General features: G+C 45.3%; 1 protein-coding gene across 1 annotated transcript in view; it reads right to left on the reverse strand.

The window, feature by feature from the left end:
• LOC144806082 (uncharacterized) overlaps positions 1-21,630 on the reverse strand; it is a 291,643-nt gene that overhangs the window by 70,602 nt on the left and 199,411 nt on the right. The window contains 1 exon segment of the mRNA XM_078672523.1: positions 12,864-12,871. Within this exon segment, the coding sequence (XP_078528649.1) occupies positions 12,864-12,871 (8 nt within the window).

Consider the following 21,630-nt stretch of genomic DNA (forward strand, 5'->3'; position numbering starts at 1 on the left):
AATCCACTCTGCACGGATCACGACCACACACCTCAACTAAATGCTTTAAAAGCATGAATTAAGTACTACAGAAATCCATTATATGCATGTATTTCCCTGCTTCTGCTGCCTAATTAACAGTCAGTTGATTAGCCATTGTAAAGCTCAAGGCGAGTCTGCAGTTGAATAAAACAGAACAAAAATAGCTTCTTTCCAAAGGCTTCCAAAGGCTTGTGCATTCGTATTTGGAGGATAAGGCGTCTAGTTTCTATACTTATAGCATTATTTGTTATCCCTAAAAGTGTTCTGTTCCATGTGCTGTCCATATAAAGGAAGCGCTGTCTGCACACCCACAGCTCCAGGTACATAGCACAGCTCTTACACAGCTGAAATACAATCAATCACTCCTATTATACCCATACAGGGCATGTAGCTCTGTTTCATAATGTGTGTGAACGCCTATTCTGGAAATCCGACAGTGACACGTCCATAGCACTAATGAACCACTCCCTTCACTTGTAGCTGCAAAGAATGCTGTATCTCTGAGGATTTCAAAAAAATGTTGCGTCATTCAATGAATTGTAGGCAAACACCTAATAAATGACTACTCACATGACTTGAGTTGTTGAGTCTTCCATGCTCTTGTCTCCTCCTCACATAGAGTGTTCGGTGCTCCTGTTCTTCTAACACAAGTGCGTGCACTGGCGTGGGTGTAACTAAGTGCGTCAGAGCGCTGCTTGCAGAGCAGACTGCACGCTGCTATTCATCCCGCGCCAGGCAACAGTATTTAAGGGTGTGTGGTAAAACAATATTATCTACGTTTGAGCACTCTGGGCTTCATATTCCACCGGTGAATGACAGTATAATAGCGTTGTGTGATGGAACGTCGGTTTTGCAATGCTGTTGCTAAGTGCCTAATTACCTACAGGTAATGACATCGCTTGAAGGGTTTGCCTTATAAATAAGTTCCTTTCGTCGACAAAGAGGGTGTACTTAGCCTGAAGAGGTGAAAACACTTCCAAAAATAAGCCCTCTGTACACATATTGTGTTGTGAAACAGCAAGGCATTTGCCATTTATCCAACGAGCGGGTACTTATAGCAATAGTTACACAGCGGATGCCTCAACTGGTTTTTGTCACGTGGTCAAGACCGTTTGTACAACTCGGAGGATTTAAACAAGGAAATTACTGGGTCAACATTGGTGTCTTCTGTCCCACTTAGGACGTTCCGGAAACATAAAGGAACGATCGTGCCATAAATTAAATTCATATCTCCCGCAAGTGCAAAATGTTCATTATTCATAAAGCACAGAATTGTGATGCGCCCAAAGTCACTCGCATCCGACATCGTGTACTTTACACAGCTTAAGAGTAACTTATGCACTTGTGAGTACACTATGCACGGGCAAGCGAGAGAGAGTAGGGAAAAGCAGGTGGGCATTCAGAGGCGAAACCCGAGAGTGGCGAGGCTGGCAGTGCAGACTAGAGGAACACCCACAGGGCTGGTTCGAAGAGTTGGTGTCCCGGCTGAAAGAGAATGCGCGAAGCCCCTCTTTAATTTGCATACACTGACACATTGAGGGGCTGTTTGCATCTCATCAGATGACCCTGCTCCAGGAGCTGCTTGGTGCAGACCTCTCCTGTGCTGCAGTCATAAAAAAATCTCAGTGTCAAAAGCAGTAACTCTGCTATCTGCTAAAAATAAACATCTTTCATCTGCATGATACAAGTTTACTTCCCTGTAGACACATTAGCCCTCTATACTACTTTATGACTTAAAGCGTGACTAGACAAAACACAGACCTTGAAGTTTGCATGCAGTTCCTTGAGGCTGGTTTATAGCTCACTGTGTTATAATTGAAGGATTGCAATTTATGACCTGCAAGTCATAAAAAAAATCTCGGTGTCAAAAGCAGTAACTCTGCTATCTGCTAAAAATAAAAATCTTTCATATGCATGATACACGTTTGCTTCGCTGTAGACACATTAGCGCTCTATACTACTTTATGATGAGGTAAAGTGTGACTAGACAAAACACTGATCTCAGCAGCAATAGCCGCCAGAGTTACCTTACCATTGTTATTATTATTATTATTATTATTACATGAGATTCCATGAGATTTAGATGGCACACAAAGCTCTCAGCCGCAGGTGGCTTGATCTCAAAAGATATTTTAAAAAGCAGCCTTTGCAACCCATTAAGCCACAGCATATTTACTGTCACATTTCTACTTGTTTCCTATTTCTTTGTGGAAGACTTTTAAAAGCAAGTGTATTAGAGGACTGTCAAACTGCTGTTCATGACTCATCCCCTCATTACTTAACCCTCTGTTTGTTGCCACATCTGGACCCCCAGTTTATGGGTTCCCGAAGTAAAGTTTTTCCAATTACAGCACTGAACACTAATCTTATTTCTGTTAGTTTTTGTGAACGCGACTCGAATGTACTGGAGCGCTCTAGGTGAGAACCAGTTACACGGCACAACCTAGTACGCCAGGCAAATGTTGACTCGTTTCACTGAATACATCTGTCTGAACTGCGTGTATGTTCAACAGACCCCCACAAGCCACTGTTCCTTCCCAGTGCGAGTGAAACCGCTCCTCGCAAAGCATTACAGTAAATTAATGCACAACGCGTTTTCAATGTAGAACACAGACCAGACAGTGAAAAACCTTAAAATTCACGTGTCACTAGACACTGTAATAACACGGAGCTGCGGTAAAGCGATATTATTCAGGCGGATTCTAAGATTTAAAAAATATATATTATTTTACCTCACTGCTGATGAATGGGCACGAGCTTTTACATAACACATGCTTAACGGAAGGTAGTCCTTGCAGTGAATTGTTTCAGAAAGCAAACAAGAATGGGCTGCCACCAATTCTTTAGAGATATTTATTTACATGAAAAGGAAAACCAACGCTGCAAGACATTCTGCCACGAGGCTCGGGTTATGCAGCACTAGAAGAAAGTTACACTGAGTGTGTCTGGTGCTGTATTACATCTCCAGCATTCACAAACTCGGTGATTAATAGCGCGGCTCCTCCGAGACCGGCACTTACAGACCAATAGAAAATAAGGAAACCCTCTCCCTCCTCCCACCCGGACCTCCGTGCACCCCCTCCCCGCGTTCCCACCACTAATAACATAGCCGTATATTACCTGCCCCACCTCACTCAGCACGGCAGCCCCCTGTCCTCAGTCGTCACGCCAAGAATGCGGCAGCCGCAGCCTGGAAATTCCCATTGTCCGCTCGCTGAAGCCATTCGCACAAAAAACGAGGCGCGCGACGCGATCCGATTCTTTGGACAGGAGCAGCAGTGAAAGATGATCTGAATCTGGTCAGAGGGACCCTGTGGCCCTGCCTACCGTAAGGTTCAGCCTCTAAGTGACGTCAGGCGGGCACACGCACTTCCGCGCAGGCGCAGAGTGTTCTTGGCCGCTTCTCTGCTTGCTGATGGCATACAAGAGGCGTTGGAAGGGACGAGAATAGCCCAAGGGACCCGGTGAGTGGGGTCAGGGGCTGTGTGTGGGGTGGGAGGAGGGGTGCATGTGTGTGTGCGTGTGCGTGTGTGTGCTGTGTCTGTGTGCTGACTTGCTGGGAATCTGAGGCAGGGGATGTGCACGGCGCCGGGCTGGGCGTGCGCGCCCACAAGGTGAAGTCGACGCTCGTTCCCGGCCCCTGTCTCAGATTCCCAGGAGACGGGTGACAATAGTTGTCGAGCTAGACATGCTTCGCATGTGTTCTAGCTCGACCTAAAAAAATAGTTTTATATGTCACTACGTGCAAAAACCATAAATCGATAACAATATGACGTTGCAGAATTATGAACATACTTTAAACTGGCATCATGAGAAGGATACCGCTTCCGCTCGTTTGAACGATATACTTAACATGTTTGTTCTTATCTTTTAAAATTCTTTTTTAATCATTTTATAGGGATATAATATTTGTATTATGACATTGTTATGGTTTTAAATAACTTAAACAATAAAGATTACTTACTTTAAAGACCTGGCCAAGCCTCATTCGTCTGCTGCCGGGGCCCTGGCCGATGATAAAGTGCCTCCAGGCCGGAACGTGGACGGCGTGCTCAATGCTTAGTGGTGCCGGGAGATGTAGTTCCTCACCCCTGTCAGTCACAGGTTTGTGGCAGGCAAGCAAACAAAGATTAACGGGCTCCCGTTTCAGTGCAAGACAAATTGCCCGAAGCTCTAGAAGGTTGACTTGGAGCCCGGACTCCGCTGGAGTCCAGTGCCTCTGATCTCCGCCTCTCCCATGCAGCCACCCCACCCCAGAAGTGATGCATCTGACACCATTGTGAACTCTGGTTGGGGAAGGGAGGGGGGCCTGCCGTTGACCCAATTGTGGTTCGTTAGCCACCACTGCAATTGGCGTGCAGAGCCCTCCGTGATCTGGATACAATCGGAAAGATTCCCCTGATGTTTTGCCCACTGGAACTTCAGATCCCACTAGAGAGGCCGCATATGCCACCTGGCATAATCTACCAGCAGGATGCAGGAGGTCATAAGGATCATTCTGACTGAAACCTAGGATAGAGGCTTAAAGATCGGAATCATAGCCCGAATATCCCGGACTCGCTGTTTGGAAGGATAAGCCCGAAACTGCGTTGTATCAAGAACCGCTCCGATGAAAAGGAGCTTCTGAGAGGGAATCAGGTGTGACTTTGGCACGTTGATAGTGAACCACAGCGAATGCAGGAGGTCCGCTGTAGTCTGGAGGAGGGAGACGACAGCCTGGGGCGAGCCCGCCTTCAACAGCCAGTCGTTGAGATACGGGAAGACGTGAACCCCTGATCGGCGCAGATGAGCTACAACCACCGCCATCACTTTCATGAGCATCTGAGGGGCGCTGGTAGGGCCCCAAAGGGGAGCACGCTTAACTGAAAATGCTCATGGCCAATTAGTGAACCGTAGGTAATGCCTGTGGGCTGGCAGGTCGGGAATGTAGAAATAGGTGTCATGCAAGTCCAGCGCTACCATCCAGTCTCCAGGGTCGAGGGCAGACAGAACCTGAGCCAATGTCAACATCTTGACATTGGCTCAGGAGGAAGTGGTTGACGTCCCTCAAGTCTAAGATAGGACGCAGGCATTTGTCCTTCTTGGGTACCAGAAAGTAGTGGGAGTAGCAACCACAACCTACTTCTGGCACAGGGACGCGTTTGATGGCTCTCTTGGCCAGAGAGCAGCAACTTCCTGGCAGAGAAGGGCCAAGTGATACTCCGACATGTGATGGAATTGAGGTGGCATTGATGGAGGAGTAGTCTCGAAGGGGAGGAGGTAGCCCCTTTGGACTATCTGCAAAACTCACCTATTTGACAGGAGGTTCTGCCAGTGGGGGAGGTGATGGCGAATCCTGCCGCCCATTGGCCCAGGAGGGTCGAACTATGAAGGTTTAGAAGCTGCTGCAGAGGGGGTACTGGTGGACTGGCCCGCACGTTGGCCCCTGACCACGACGCTGCGTCCCACGTCCCTGGCCACGCAGAGGCTGAACAGTATACGCAGGCCTGTGGCTCTGGGCGGAACGTGTTGGGACATCCCTTCCATAGCCACAAAAAGAGCTAAAAAGCAGACTGCGCTGGGCGAGAGTTAGTAGCAAGGCTTAAGGATCATTCTTAGCCCTAGAATCCCGAAAAAGCTTGAGCGCGTTGTCTGCTTTGTCACCACACAAACGACAGCCATCAAAGGGTCTGTCCAAAACAGTTGATTGGACATTGCCCGAAAAGCCAGTAGACCTTAGCCAGGCAAAGCGTCTCAGTGCTCATGACGTTGAAATCGTCCTGCCTAGTGAGTCGGCGGTGTCCAGCCCACATCGTATGTGAACTTTGTTGCACCTCTCCCCTCAGCAGCTGCAAGGGAGAGCACGGCCCGTGACTCTTCCGGGCACTGAGGCAGTACCTGCGGGACAGTGTCCCACACATAGTGGGTATAACGGCCCAAGAGACATGCAGTGTTCACAGACCTCTGTCCTAAGCTGGCGAAAGAAAACATCTTCTTCCCATGATGGTCCAGCTTCTTGGATTCCCTATCAGGTGGAGCAGTAGGGAATGCACCATTGGAAGTAGAGGCTTGGACCACCAAGCTCTCAGGAGTAGGGTTTTGGGAGACGAAAATGGGGTTGCCCGGGGCAGGGCGGTGGGGTGGGGCAATCGTCCTATCCACAGTAGCCCCTGTGCTGGGCTTGGACCAAGGGCCCAGAAGGATGTCTGTGAGGGCCATATTGAACGGCAGCAGGAGCTCCGAAGAGGCTGCTGATGGTTGATGGACCTTGGTCAGGAGGTTAGTACTGATTGCCACCATAGGAAGCTCAAGGTTTAAGGCCTCAGCCACCCTACGCCACACCACTGCGTATGATGCAGCCTTCTCTGTAGCCAGAGTAGGGGGAGAAAGCAGTCCAAGGTCTGGAGAAGTGTCCAGAGCACTGGCCACACCAAACTCCTCTCTCCAGTCTGGTATGCTAGAGGGTCCACAGACCCCTCCTAGTCCTCAACTTCCTCTGGTTGCCATTCAGGGTGATAGTAAACACCAGGGTAGAACAAGGGTACAAAAGTACCGGGTGGTTCGGGTATCAGCGTCCGTCCTGCTCCGTGTCCATGTCGAGCGGGAGGCCGGGGTAGACAACGGTTGGGGACACAACCTGCAGTGGAAGGGGTGGAGGTGTCGTCAATGGATTAGACGCCGGAGGTGGTGTCGTAATGTCGACCAGCCCCAATCCAGATCCAGGAGTTGATCCATGGGAGCACTGCGGAGCCGAAGCCGCCAGCATCGAAGGCCAAGAACCCCCAGCCGAGTCTGCAGGGTCCGAAGGCGCACTGGCCCAGTAGGGGCACAAGCAGCCCCCATGCTTACTCCTTTTGTCGGTTTAGACTCCATCAGAAAAAGCAGAGAAGTTTTTGGATGTTTATTTTAGATACGGTTAAACATGGTCTAAACCAGGAAATTCCATGGGAACAGGCCATGTGATACAATACCAGTTAAATTACCATGGTAAATCTATCACTGACCGAAGGCCGAGTGCCCATGGCATGGAAAAAGGCATCAGTAAGACCTATTAGGAAGAATACTACAATCCCTTGGACGGATTTGTCTAATCTCAGACCGATATCCCTACTTCCATTCATGGGAAAGCTCACTGAAAGACATGTAAACAAGCACCTTTCGAGCTATATATCGAACAGGCCGGCAGTCTAGACCATTCGCAATTTGGCTTTAGGCCGAAGCATAGTACTGAGTCGGCACTGTCAATAACGGATGATCTACACATGTACCAGGACAGGGGTCATTCGGTAGTCCTGGTACTGTTAGATCTGTCGGCAGCGTTCGACACTATATCTCATAATATTCTGCTCGAATGGCTTGCTAAGATCGGTCTTGTGAGTACAGCACTGGCCTGGCTAAGAAGTTTCCTATCTAACCGGACTCAATCGGGTAAAATGGGCACATTTCGCTCGGTGGAAACTGAGATTACCAAGGGGGTGCCACAGGGCTCTTGTTTGAGCCCAACTCTTTTTAACATCTACGTGGCCTCCCTGGCTAAAATCTTTAGAGATTTCGGTTTCATCCCAGTATCATACGCGGATGATACCCAGCTCCTGTTTCCTTTTAAAACTCTTACCGACGAAGTGAAAACATCTTTTTCCAATGGCATGAAGGCGGTAGCAAATTGGATGACTTCTAACTGCCTCCAATGCAACGTAGGCAAAACGGAGGTTGTATTCTTTGGGGAAGCGCAAATATCCTGTGGACCCCGGACTGGTGGCCGCAAGACCTTGGCCCGGTCCCAGACCCTAAATTGGTTGTGAAAAATCTAGGAGTGCGCTTGGATCATGAACTCTCTTTTAAGCAACATTGTAACATCATTGTGGGTTCCTGCTTCCATGTCATCGGCTTGTTGCGAAAGGTCTTTCCCCTGCTACCGGACTTCACCAGGAAAACCTTGGTGCAAGCTCTGATACTTAGTCGTTTCGACTATTGTAACGGCCTCCTGTTATCGGCCAATGATGGAGTACTAGCCAAACTCCAGATGATTCAAAACACTGCGGCCAGGCTGGTATTAAATGCCCCCCCTAGAACACCGTCTAACCCTCTCTTGGAGAAATTGCATTGGCTCTCAGTCCGTAACAAGGTAAAATTTAAGACCTGCTGTTTAATACACAAGAGCCTAAATGGACTGGGGCCATCGCACTGGAGAGATAAATTCATTCCATGCAAACCGGTTAGGTCCCTTAGGTCCAGTAACCAGCTTCTCCTGAGAGTGCCAGCTGTGAGAAAGGCCAGACAGGGTGGCAAGGCCCTATCTGTAGTCGGTCCGATTTTATGGAACAAGTTTCCCCTTGAGCTGAGGCAATGTTCTGAACATCTGAGCTTCAGAAAGAAGCTCAAAACATTCTTGTTTCAGAACTAATCTGCTATCCACTGACTGCTTGACCATGCTTCTGGTATTTTGGGCGCAGAGATACTCCGGAAGGAGTCGATTCAAGCGCGTTATAAACCTGCAAATAAATAAATAAATAAATAAATAAAACCATCCATGGCGTTTGTTCCAAATTCTATTTTTTGCAATTCCTATGTACTATATACACCTCAGCAAAATACATCTATTAGTGGCACATGTTTCATCTTCCACCTTATTTTCTTCAGTCTTACTATTATCTTTCATATTTTATTCCTTTATTTATTTATTTTTCTTAGCTTTATATATGTAGCAGTTACATACCTGCGCGTCGCAATTAATCATCATATACTGTCCTTATCATCGCTTGCCGCGGAGTTCCCTGTTAGTACACCGCCTAGTCAATTCGGATTAGGTCGGCAACACTACACCACCCAGTCAATTTGGATTAGCTCGGCCACACTGTATAAATACATGTGTAGCACGCTATGACTACATTGCTATTCACTTTCCTGATTGCAATACTGTTTCAACAAACAGATGCACGAATACTGCTTCATATAAGGAGTGACATTGCTCTTTATATTATGAAAATTGATTCATTTTAGCTGTGTCACAGACAGTATAAGGTGGTAATATTGCGTAAAGTTAGGCATTGTGCTTCACATATATGTTTTTTACATCGTTCCAATAAAGTTTTGTCAAGGTACACAGACGATTGGCCATCTTTTACCATGTGATACACCCGCTGCAGGTCAAAACACCTTAACCGGATCACGCCAGGTTTAGTTTCCGATAGCAACCAAAAAAATGCCAATACTGATACCATTCAAACTCAAGCAATTATCCCACACATCAGATGACCTAAACACTCTGGTTGAAAATAGTAGAATTCTCTTTTTCTTTTTCAAGTACACTTTTTTACTTATTAGTTATTATTTTCTCTTGATTTGTATTGTTTACATTTATAAACAATGATTCATTAACAAAAAGATAACTAATAAGTAAAAAAGAGTATATGAAAAAGAAAAAGAAAATTCAACTTTTTTCATCCAGCGTGTTTAGGTCATCTGGCGTGTGGGAAAATTGCTTGAGTTTGAATGGTATCAGTATTGGCATTTTTTTTGGTTGCTATTGGTATATTGGTCCGAACCTTACTGAATAAGAGCCAAACCCTTTCTTGTTTTTCAGGTTTAGTTTCCGGGCATATTCGCAGAAAGAAGGAACCTCATATCCGGAGGCTCCAAATGACTAAAAGGTAAGTTCGAGCCATGGACACGCCCTAGCTTTAATCAAGTCCGCATAGCTTTTCACAGTACCCTAATTAAGTTTGCATAGCTCCTGCTGGCGCATCGTTATCTCGTGACATTATAAAACACATTTAACTTAACATATGTGGCTATTTTGTAACTCTTATTATTCTTCTGCCTATATTTTTACCCGGTCATAGTACAAGGCACGAGTGAAGTACAATTGTGCATTCTTTCTCCTCTGCAAATTACACACCTGTGTAACGAAACCCGCTAGTTTAAGCCTCCATTTTGTAGGCATTTCAAAGGCTTGATTTCGAAGTATATTATATAAGCTGTACTGTAATTTCATTTTCGCCTTATAGTTACTTCATTTATATTGCAGTAATCCTTGAAATCACAAAACAGAATTGTACTGACCCCTTTCATCTGCACCGCATTGCATCAAAGTAAGTGCTGTGCCGTTCTACATTAATCCCTAATACTAGTATTGACTAGCTATTTATTATCGATCTTCAGTAGGTCTCATTGCTATTACATTTTCGCTAAATACAAACATGCTTTAAGTTTCAACTAACCAGGACAATCCTGTGTATCTTTATTCTTTAGCTTTGAAAATATAGCAGTGACATCCAGTACCTATCAGACATCACTGTGCTATCTTGTTTTTCTGGCGTCGCCTGATTCCTCTCTCTATTGCCCATCAGGCATACAGGTATAAATAGAAAATAGTTTTCGGATTTGTAATTAAGGACCCATTCTCTATCACATTTGTCCATTTACATATGTTTAATAATTTTTAGTACACCATTATTGAAACACCACGAGGACTTACATATTTCATCCGCTTACAATGTACTGACGGCGTCTTTTTGCCCTTGGCAACTGAGGTAAATATTAGTTAGATACCTAGAATCGCTGTCAATCAAAAACGTTATTAAATGTGAGCAACTATCAATATGCGTCTTCTACCTTCATCGTTTAGATTATACATGAAGTATCGCACTGTCTTCATTTACCGTTCAACACGACGGTTCTCCAAACCCCATCAATAGTAGGTATACTATTTCTGACACCATGAGTTAAGCATGTGACTTTGATACAAATAGGGGTCACCATTGTATACATACACAAATGTTCTGGGTGCCTTTTCCTTTCTTCCTTCCCCCCCCCCTTTTTTAATCATTCACATAGGGTTCCCTTCACTATCTTTATATATTGCCTTTTTCACATCTAATTTTATTCCATTAACCTTACTATTCACTTCTAAAGTAATTTACTTGAGTCATATCTTTCCATTTTCACTTTTACTCTCATTCTTCTCCCTTATTTCATCCAATGCAAATGTCTTCTTTGTATACTTATCGCTCATTGTATTCGTGAAAGAACCTCCCTCATTCATAAAGACAATGTTTACTTCACAGATTCATCAATTGTTTGTACTGTGGCCCTCTTCCTGGCGAAGTCACCCCTGTTGCGCCGACACAGACGTAGAATTCCACCAGTCATTTGAATTTGTGCCACTCAGTCTCCAATTGATCTTGTTTTTTATATATTGTGTCAATCTATCAGTGTTGAGCAATATGTCATCATACCAACAATGTTTTAAATGTGTCTTCAGTATGTCTGTGAGTTTGTATGATGGACATGAAAGTGGATGAATGATTATTATTTTTTTTCTAATTGTTTAACACTTAATAAATGCTCATTTTGTATTCTTGATAAATAATTTGTGCTCTTTGGTTCTTTCTGACCTTTGTCTATTGATTAGCATTTAATTATTGTTTATTGAGTGGTTGCCTTAAATCTGTACAATGATTGATTTTTCCCTACCTTAAGGAACCTTATCTTAACTGTAGGCGGCCTCTTCTTTTGCGCTTGTCAGCAATCCTTAGCATCTGAAGGCTTGTGAGTCAACGATCCTTCACATAGTAGAACATATGTGAAAAAAGAAAACCCAAATCATTTCAGTGATTCTTTTTGTGCCATTTCCACTTCCCCATTAGATGCTACTTACCTTGCTTGGAATGCTGAAAGTATATATTAGCGGACACTTCCAATATCAGGCGTACCAATCTGCAGGAGAACAATACCAGATATTTTAGCCACCACTCACACATGGATGACAGTGAATTAATTGATGGACCTAAAAACATCAAGAAGTAATCAATATAGTTTTCTACCATTAAAAGAGCAATGAGCGAATTAAAGTTACATCATCATGTCTGCAGCAACAAACTAAAGTTACATCACACAATGCAAGACAGACAGGTGGAAAGGTCATAAGATTGCGGAAACATGTGTGTACCTAATTTATCTGAACGACCTCATTCATAGAGGTGCTCCAAGGAGAAGATGTGGCCACCATACACTCCAATAGGGGGCCAACACTTCCGACTCTAAAATATAAGATCCCTTGAACAACAAAATTAAGAGTTATTACATGTACAATAGTCCTATTTAATCAGCAGTGCTTTATTTCCTATCTCTACATGCATCCAGCAGTATTGATAACCTTTGCAGCCAACATATGTTTCGTCAATAGGGTATATCCACCATCGACTTCATCAGGCTACAAATAAACAGAAAACCATATATAAACTACATAGTCTCATGCTTATGTAGTAATCAACCACGGTATCCCTGCTGCAAGATCTTTTGTGTAACACCGCATTCCAAAATGTTCTTTCTTGAGATTAAAATTATAGTTAAGAACCGTGAAACCACAAACAAGACAATGCATCCAAAGGAAAGATTGAGTTGTGCGCCCTCGATACCAAAGAGAAGAGACCTAGTGACACCTCAAAAGAACACCCGTATTAGGAGGACAGTTGTCCAGAAACAGACTGCAAAAAAGAATACCAGGTGAATATTTAATACAAATAGGAAATCCAAATAACCACTCATATTACCCAAAACAGTGATAAAACTTGCCGCATTAAGGGCTAAGGCTATCTGCCTCCCTCTTAAAGAGCGCAAGGGAAATGTTAGTGGATTAGGGAGACCCAGCAAAATATAGGCAGGGATGCACAGGATATCTGTCTCGAAGGCTTCATTTATGTCCTGGAGTATCAGGTCCCAGTATCTTACTAATTTGAGGCAATGCCAAAGTAGATGTACTAATGAGCCTGTCTGCCCGCAGCTACGCCAGCAGTAAGCCGGGGTCGTTCTTTGTTCGAGTGCTTCTGTCGGGCCGCAGTTAAGTACCAGTATGAGGCAACTTTATAAGCTGCTTCCGTACCCGGGATGTTGTGTGCAGTGTGATGTGTTCTAAAAAAATATGTCCTGCCACTCCTTGTCTGTGAGGGATCTGCCTATTTCCTCCTCCCACCTTAACTGTCCTTAGAGTTCGTTGGTGTGGTGTCTACTGAGAGGAAAGAATACAGTTTTGATATAAGGCGCTTGCCGTCGCTTTTACTAATAAGCCACTTTTCATACTGGGTTAATGGACGAGAAGCTCCTGGTCTCATCTCCGGGTAGGTTACCCAGTGACGAATATACCTTTAAATCCCCCATTCTTTTTCCCCGCAGGGAATCACAACGCTGTCGTTACAACGAGCGTGTTGTGATTCCGCATACCATTACTCCGCAAATCAGAACAACGACTTGCAGAGGAGGGGCGCTGGAAGTTGGAATAGTATATTCCAACTCCAGTCTGTGCAGACACTAGGGAAGGTGTTGGATTTTAAATCCAACACCTCCCCGCCCCCCGCAAAGTGTTGTTCCGACTTGCGGAGTAATGGTGTGCGGAATCACAACGCAGTCGTTGTAATGACTGCGTTGTTATTACCTGCGGGGTAAAAAATTAGTTGTAAACGCTGTTTACCCCCAGGGACACGCTTGATTATAGGCGTACTAGTCATGGCTGGGATTTCGTAATCTTTCTGAAGCTGATCAAAGGGAAAGGCCCTCTCTTGATTACACCCCTTCTCACGCCACTGCTGGAATGTTTTTGATTTGCACCCAGGCGGGAAGTCAGAGTTGTCCACCAATGGAGTGGGGAGGGGAATGAAGTAAAGCCATGGCGGATTGCAGTTGCGTCCCATACTTTTAGGGTAGTTGTCATCACCGGGGAGAGGTAAAGCCTCCATGCGTTATGCCTACGCGGGAGCAAAATCTCTCCCCAAGTCTTCGCTCCTGCAATTATTTGGTTACTAAACGATCAATGTTTCTCTGAAAGTGGGTGGTTCCACTCAAGAATGAAGGGTAGTTGTGATGCTTGAAAATACCTGGACAACACAGGGGCCCCCCACCTAACTTGGGTTTTGTGATCTGCACAAAGCTGAGTCGCGGTTGCTTCCCACCCCAGATGAAGTGGTTGATGGCCCACTGTAGGTTCCGCAATGTAACCGCAGTTGGGGAAAGGGAGCTAGTTTGAAAGATGTACAATATGCGCGGCATTATCGTCATTTTAACTGCTGCAACATGACCCGCCCAAGAGAGACCCGATCATGACCATGTGGAGAGGGTTTCAATAGTCTGTTCTAGAAGTGGCCCGTAGTTAGCCGTTAGTGTCTTATTAGGGATTCATACTAAGAAAATCCCCTGGTATGGTATGTGATTGCTGGTCCAAGTGAATGGGAAATGCCTGGACAGGGCCTCTACTGTGCCAGGGGTAGTAGACAGATTCAGTATTTGTAACTTGGGAAGGTTTACCTTGAAGCCAGCCACTTCACTGAACCACGAGAATTTGCCACTAGGGCCACGAGCGAGGTCTCGGGATTTGTCAAGGACAGGAACACGTCGTAAGCGTAGAGGCTTATAGTATCTATGTCAGCCCCCAGGCGGACCCCGGAGATCAACGGGTTGTCTCTAACCTCTGAATTTGGTATATCCCGCTTGGATAGATTTGTGATTCTTTTTTCTTCAAGCTGATATTTGGATATTCTCCACCAGTACTTATGGTGGGTCCGATCTTCAATCGGTGTTCTTTTCTTATCTTCATTATCTCTCCTCCTGTTTTCTCACTTCCCTCACTTTCTTGTCACTCTATTCTTAGTACATATAAAAAGAATTCCTGTTAAACTTATCTTTTTTTCACTTGGTGATGGCTGGTGCTTGTTTTACTTACACTGCAGTCAATTCCACCTTTGTTATACTCTTGGATTCTTGAGTCACACTGTTTAGATGTGTATTTAGGTCTAAAACTAACACTGTTTAGATGTGTATTTAGGTCTACAACAAACTCTGTTAAATTTTGGATGTATAGACACGTCAAGGAGTGTATACAGCATGTTTTGTTTTACATAACATATGGTTTATCTATGTTTCTCAAATGTATATACAAATGTTGTTTTTTATGTGTTTTTAAATATGTCAATCTCTATATATGTTAGTGAATTGTATGGTATGTATATATTTGTTTTTGTCAATGTATGCAATTTTGTATGTCATATTTATACTAGTATTGTTTGATATTTCCAGCCTTGAGAAAGTCTTAGTGCAAGACAAAAAACGTGTTGGCAAACTGCGTGCTGGGAGATCTTATACGATTTTTTTAATACTAATAAAGAATTGATGAAATCACAAGAAGATTGACATTCAATTGACTCTGAACTGCCTGGATCTTCTTTCTTGGAATTGATGTTGGTTTTAATCTGTCTCATTGTCCAATTGAGGGTATACAGATCCCTTAAAAAGCGATTACTTAGCTAGGACTGAAAAGAAACTTATAAGGTGTGCTTTGGATAGCCTCAATGCTATATGTTCATATTTGGCATCGACGTTGAGCAATGAGACTGGACGATAGGAGGCACATTCAAGGGGATCTTCAGATGGTTTTATGATTACTGAGATGGAGGCCTCAGAGAGGGAATCAGGGAGTGCTCCCGTATCAAGAAATGAGTTAAAAAGCTGTTTCAGAACAGGGGCTAGTATCTGACAGAATTTGTTATAGAACGAGGGGGGGCGGGGAGGGGGGGGTTAAGCCATCCAGGCTCGGGGACTTGGAGGTTTTGAGACTGGCTATTGCTGTCACTACCTTGTCAACTTGGATAGAGCGATCAATGTAAGTTGCAGTATCAGTAGGCAGCGCAGTCAGCTGCGCACCATGGAGGTAACTACCTATGTCTCTATGTGTAGAGTCTTCCTCCGCACTAAGTTTGCTGTAGAAGGCTCAGAAAGCTTCTGCAATTTTGCGTATACTAGAGTCCCGGACGGGTCTTTGATTGCCGGTATTGTTACGGTAACCTCTCTTTGGCGTAGCTTATGGACTAGCATGCAGCCAGAAGGATTTCTGTTAAGGAAGAATTTGTGCCGGAGATGCACTAAGGCATATTCCGCTCTATCTAGGTCCAATCGGTGGAGAATTAAGCGTTTCTTCTTCAATTCCCTCCAGGAGCGGGGGGCACCGGTGAGTTTGTGTATGAATTCTAGTTCTGCTACTGATGCCGCTATTTACTTCCTCTGTTCCTTCCGTAGCTTGTTTTAGCTTGCTGATGTGGCTATTAATTCCCCTCGTATAACTAGTTTTAACGCTTCCCACAAGGACGCCGGGCGAACCTAGTCTCGGTCATTGGTGGTGAGATAGTCTTTGATTGCCTTGCTAATAGCTTTAGTTATCTGGTCGGAGTGAAGCATGGCGTCAAGAAGAAGCCATCGTGACGGGCATGGTTGAGAGGCACCTAGGTTCAGCGATAGCGTTATCAGGGCATGATCAGAGAGGGAATGGGATTAAATTGTTGCTTCAGCTACGCATTCCCAATAGTGCATCTGTGATGAGAAAATGATCAATAGGGGCATAGGATCTATGGGCCGCAGAAAAGTATGTGTAGTCTTTGCCGGGGGGGTGTGTCTGACTCCATATATCATTAAGGACGCAATTCATACGCCATTGATGTCCAGTCTGTGTGAGGGTCCCAGCTTGTGTAGCGAGATGCCCCGAGCGATCTAAGTCTGTATTCATTACCAGGTTAGGCCCCCCCACCCTATCACCACCTCCCGGTCTTGCGAGGCTAAGACTTGTGTAAGGTAGGTAATCAAGAAGCGTTCCTGGTGTTCGTTCATTGCATAAATAGATGCCACTGTGAACCGTTTATGACCCCACTGGAGCCTAATCCATAATGCTCTGCCCTTGTGTTCAGCTATCACATCAGTGACCTTTCCCTGGAAGCTCTGGGCAAGCAGTATGGCAACCCCATTTTTTTTAGTTGTGTCAGTGGTCCAGTATGGTCTGGGAAACCTGGGTGAGCGCATGCGGTGGGTGTCCCTGACAAGTAAGTGGGTTTCCTGCAATAAGCATATGTCTCCCCGGAGTGTTCTAGATAAGATAAGATCGCTTTGCATTTTACTTGACTATTGAGGCCTCGAACATTGAGGCTCACCAAACGTATATTATGCATTGCACAAGTTTAGGAAGCCCCTATGCAGCTTGTTCACTTCGTCCTCGTCGCGCCTGCGAGGTAGCGATGATGCGCCATACCATGAAGTTCGTAGAACTCTTGGAGCCCTTCTGGAGACTTGGCTGGTGCGGAGGAGAAGAAGTGAAAGAAGATAGAATGTACCCATAACCAACAAAAGGATATACTGAAGAAATCAACAGGAGCCAAGTCTGTCAAGACCCAAGAGTCAGTATGAGGCGACGACAGCCAAGGGAGGACTGTTCTGGAGGACCACCCTCCAAGAGATTCTGTGTGGGACCCCTGAGCGACCCGCAGATTGTACAGTACTGGGAGCATCCTACCAACAGCCCCTCTACTGCCTCCTTCAGTGCCTCGCAAGTCCCTCCGTACCCCCGGGAGCAGGTTCGTCTTCAGCTCATGATGCAGTTGAAAGGGTGGATTCGCTGATAGGACCTGTAGCACCGCCTGTCTCTTTTTACTAATGGTGGCCAAGTCGGGCTGGGCCCGCAGTGGTTGCTTGTTACCTTCTGCCATGCAGTTCGTATACACTTAGGAGAGGCGGGCTACTCCTCAGAATCATCCTGCGTGGTGATGTGCAGGAGGGCACAGGCTTCCCTGAGTGATCTGATCTGATAGAGAGATCCTTCATACTTGAAGATGATGCGGAAGGGGTGGCTCCATATTAGCCTTCCGTAGGTGTTCTGTTACAGAGCGGAACGTCCTACGTTTCTGCAAGTTGATCCTGGAGAGATCCTGGTAAAAGGTTAGGGAATAGCCTTTGAAGTGGACCGGTGGGAGTCTCTGGCTTTTCTAAGAAAGTCCTCTTTGATCTGAAAATCGCGAACGCAAACCAGTATATCGGCTGGGGGACCTTTCCCCAGGCATTCAGATCCCACTCTGAGGAAAATTGAATTTTGCCTTGTCATGTGTCCCTACGTGTTCCCCAGTATATGTCATATGTGCATGATCAATATGCATATGTTCCCCCTTGACCGAATAAAGACGCAATTATAGTTGTGTCCAACGTTAGTATGCCAGTTATCCAGTCCTCGTGAAAGCAACGAGTATTAGGCCTATGTTGCCAATGCTTTACATTGTGCACGTTAATTCATCGAGTTGTCCCCGTTTCTAGGCCTCATAGGGCCCGGACACCAGATTCGAGCTCCAGTCTCCTGAAACCACTCCGAGGAGCGATACAGCCCCTCCCGCATCCCTGACCCTTCACTTACTCTCTGCCAAGCAGCGCGGTGCCCGGCCTGGCCTGCCTGCCTGTCTGCCAAGAATATGTTATGCCTCTAGTTATCAGTTCAGCTCCCCGGCTTCACATTCCTAAGCTAACGAACCGCATAAACATCTTCAGCTATAGTCTAGTCTTTCTGTCTCCATGCAAGAGAATTACTGAATTAGTATTCATAGAAGATTCATAGCACACGCAATACATGTAGAATATCTGCATGCACCAGCCTTAGTGTCAAAGTAGCCTTTGCCCTGATGACATTTAGATTCTATCAACATGTACTCCAAACACAAAATACCAGATATGCTATAGGTACATGTCGTCCTGACATCCCAGACTTTAGTCTCCTCTTCTAGTGCCAGAAGTCAGAGCCCCCAGCTCTCCCTAGTTACACGTCATGGCCCGTTTGCGCGCACCAGTAGGTTAAAGGTTCCAGCTGCCCAGGTAGCCCCCTCCATGTATCCACCCATTCATGACACTTCTGTGACGTTTACATCACATGTCTCCGTGCACGCCCTGTGCACGCCTTCTTTTTACGCCCATATGTTCTTATCTTCCGTTTGTCACTTGTTACGCCTACTGTATGCAATGCAATTATACTGTTTTACTATATATACTGTATGATGTTAATGAGACGTTGCAGCTGCCATTCCCCTTTTCCTTGTGTCTGTCCCTTCCTGAACCTTTGCAGGTGATGGAACGCGATGGTCCATTGGCTCGAGCCATCCGATTAAAGCCCATTCTGACTCAGATATCACGGATCCTGCCTCTTATTTATTGAGCTATCCTTTTCAGTTAATGCATAGAAAAATAGTACCGGTAATTAATTATTTATTTACCACAAAATGGCGCCCGAACAGGGACGAGCCCCTTCCCCACGCGCCGGCGATGTAACGCAGGCCCCCTGACCCTTCTACAGCCGTGACGGAACCCTACGTGCATGTGCAGATATTTCTGCTTCAAGTCTCCCTCAGGCCCACGGAGGAGACGGAGACTGCGGTCGGGCATCCAGACGAGGCGGTCAGGAAGGCGGGTCATCCCGACCAGCGCCCAAGCCGAGAGAGCAAGGTCCGAGGTATCCGGAGGCCCACCTGTAACCGAAGTCCGAAGCCCGAAGCGCATGCGTAGTGCGTAGCAGTAACCAGACGTCGTAGCAGTCCAGTCCAGTCCGAGGCCTTCAGTTTTGCTTCCCGGTGAGTACCGTTGCTGGGGGTATCTAGACGGGTTCATTAATTTGTGCCCGGTCCGACGGGTTTGGGGTACACAGATCCGGTCCGACGTGTTCACCTAGGTGGATACGGTATGACGTGTCTCTTTAGGAGACCGGTATGTTGTGTACTGTTTTAGCAGTGCATCCAGTAAGTCTGTTCTCGAGAAGTTCAAGTATTATGTTTTCAATGTATCAGGTAGTATTCTGTTCGAACTGTTATTAATGTGTTCTTGATGTCGTGGTATGAATGATTGTTTTGCTATTCATTACTGTGTTCATTGTGTATTGTGTTCAAGTTCAAGTACGGTTCAAATATGCCTCTGTTTTCAAAGTTACGTCAGATAAAAACAAGAAAAGGGTTACTCGAAGAATCAGTTCCTGTCCCTCCCAGGGACAGTCCTGGACATTTCATGTATCATAAGCATGGCTTAGATGCCATACTGTATCTAGATTTATGGGTTGATTACACCAAACATCTCGAAGAGAAATATAGATGGCCTGTTTCAGGAACATGGGATGCCGAGTGCATCATGAGAGTAGAAGAAGCATTATGGAAAAAGAAAGCCAGACAGTCTCAGAAAGATGCCATAGAGTTATGGCGTAAAGAATCTCATAAAAGAACAGAGAAAGAATTCAGAAAAGCAGAATTAAGTAGAGAATCCTCAGAAAAAGCCCAAGAAAGGGAATTACTAGAAGAAGGTGAACGAGTTAGAGCAGAACAGTCAGACAGACAGAGAAATGCCCTTATTAAAGGTATGTATCCCCTTCTCGCCGAGAGTTTGCCGAAGGCGACCCCGGAAGCACTCTGTAATTTACCACCACCCTTGGTCCCGACTAAGCTACGTCATTAACCGACTGCAGCTGAAATTTTTCTTTCTTCCTATTTAGACGACACCGTCCCCGAATATGCTAATACAGATCCTACCCCGCCAGTCCAAGTTCAGCTCCAGCCCCCTGTTAATAATGTAATTACTGTGCCTCCAGTCGTTGGTCCTGTCCATGCGCCAGTTCCCCAGGATCAACCCACATTACGTACTCCTACTGTACCAGTCACGTTACCAGCAGCCGCACATCCAGTATTAACTGACGATTCCAGTTCAGGAGGAGCAAGGGGAGGTACTCCTATCACCCCGCCTCAAACAAGGCGACGGACGCTGAGAGATGTAGCGTTACAGCGTACGCCAAAACTGGCTACATATGACGCCCTCAGAAAGTATCTTACTGAGTGCGGAACTGATTGTAGATATGATCCAGTACCAGGCGAAGATTGCATGTTACTATATTCCATACGTTTACGACGAGTTGCAAGCTTCCTGGTTACCATATCCAATATGGAACAACATCTAGACAGAATATATCACTTTATCCAAACAGGGGAGAATCCAGAAAGTATTCACGAAGCAATGGCACACAGGAAAGTCGAGATTCAAGGCATGATTTTACAATTTTTAATAAATTGTTTAATAAGAGAGCAAGATTATCCTGATAAAAACAAAGAAGATATGAAAGTCTTGACAAGATGGAGTGACAATATAGCAGAAGGAAAACACAGAACACAAAATAGTATAGAAACCATGTACAAAAAGATCCGTAAAGAAATTATAAGTATACACCAAAAGGAGGAAGCGCTGAGAGTAGCCGAGAAAGAGAATGACTCTTCAGACGAAGAGGTAGACAACGAGAATCCCACCAGAATAGCGTATGTAGGCAGAACGAGATCTTCAGATAGACATTCACGCCTAGATTACAAGAAAGCTTTTCCTCCTCCCGTACCAGAACATTGTTCTCTTGAACAAGTATTCCAGGCTACCGATAAAGTTCTGAAATTACGAATAGGTTACAGTGAGCTTAGTACCATGCATGAACAAGAACTAGCCCGATCAGCAGTCCGATGGACTAGTGATTCTACCACGTATCCAGACGAAGTAGTGGCTCAAATGTTTCTGAAGCTGCCCCCAGCCGAGCAGCGACTGGTGGGTATGTACATGATCCAACACCTCATCACACTGTATGAGGATCAGCATTCTGATCCAGGTCCCTTACACAATGTATTGAACGAGTTACTCCTAAACAGATGGAAAGGTCTAGGTACCGATCTAATTAGTGTCATTTTAGAACAGCGCCACAAATACAGAACGTTCCTGACTCCACATTTTGTTCCTGTTTCACCCCCATTCTACATAGACAGACAGAATCCGTTG

This window comes from Lissotriton helveticus, assembly GCF_964261635.1.
Source record: "Lissotriton helveticus chromosome 1_1 unlocalized genomic scaffold, aLisHel1.1 SUPER_1_unloc_43, whole genome shotgun sequence".
NCBI classification, from domain to species: domain Eukaryota; kingdom Metazoa; phylum Chordata; class Amphibia; order Caudata; family Salamandridae; genus Lissotriton; species Lissotriton helveticus.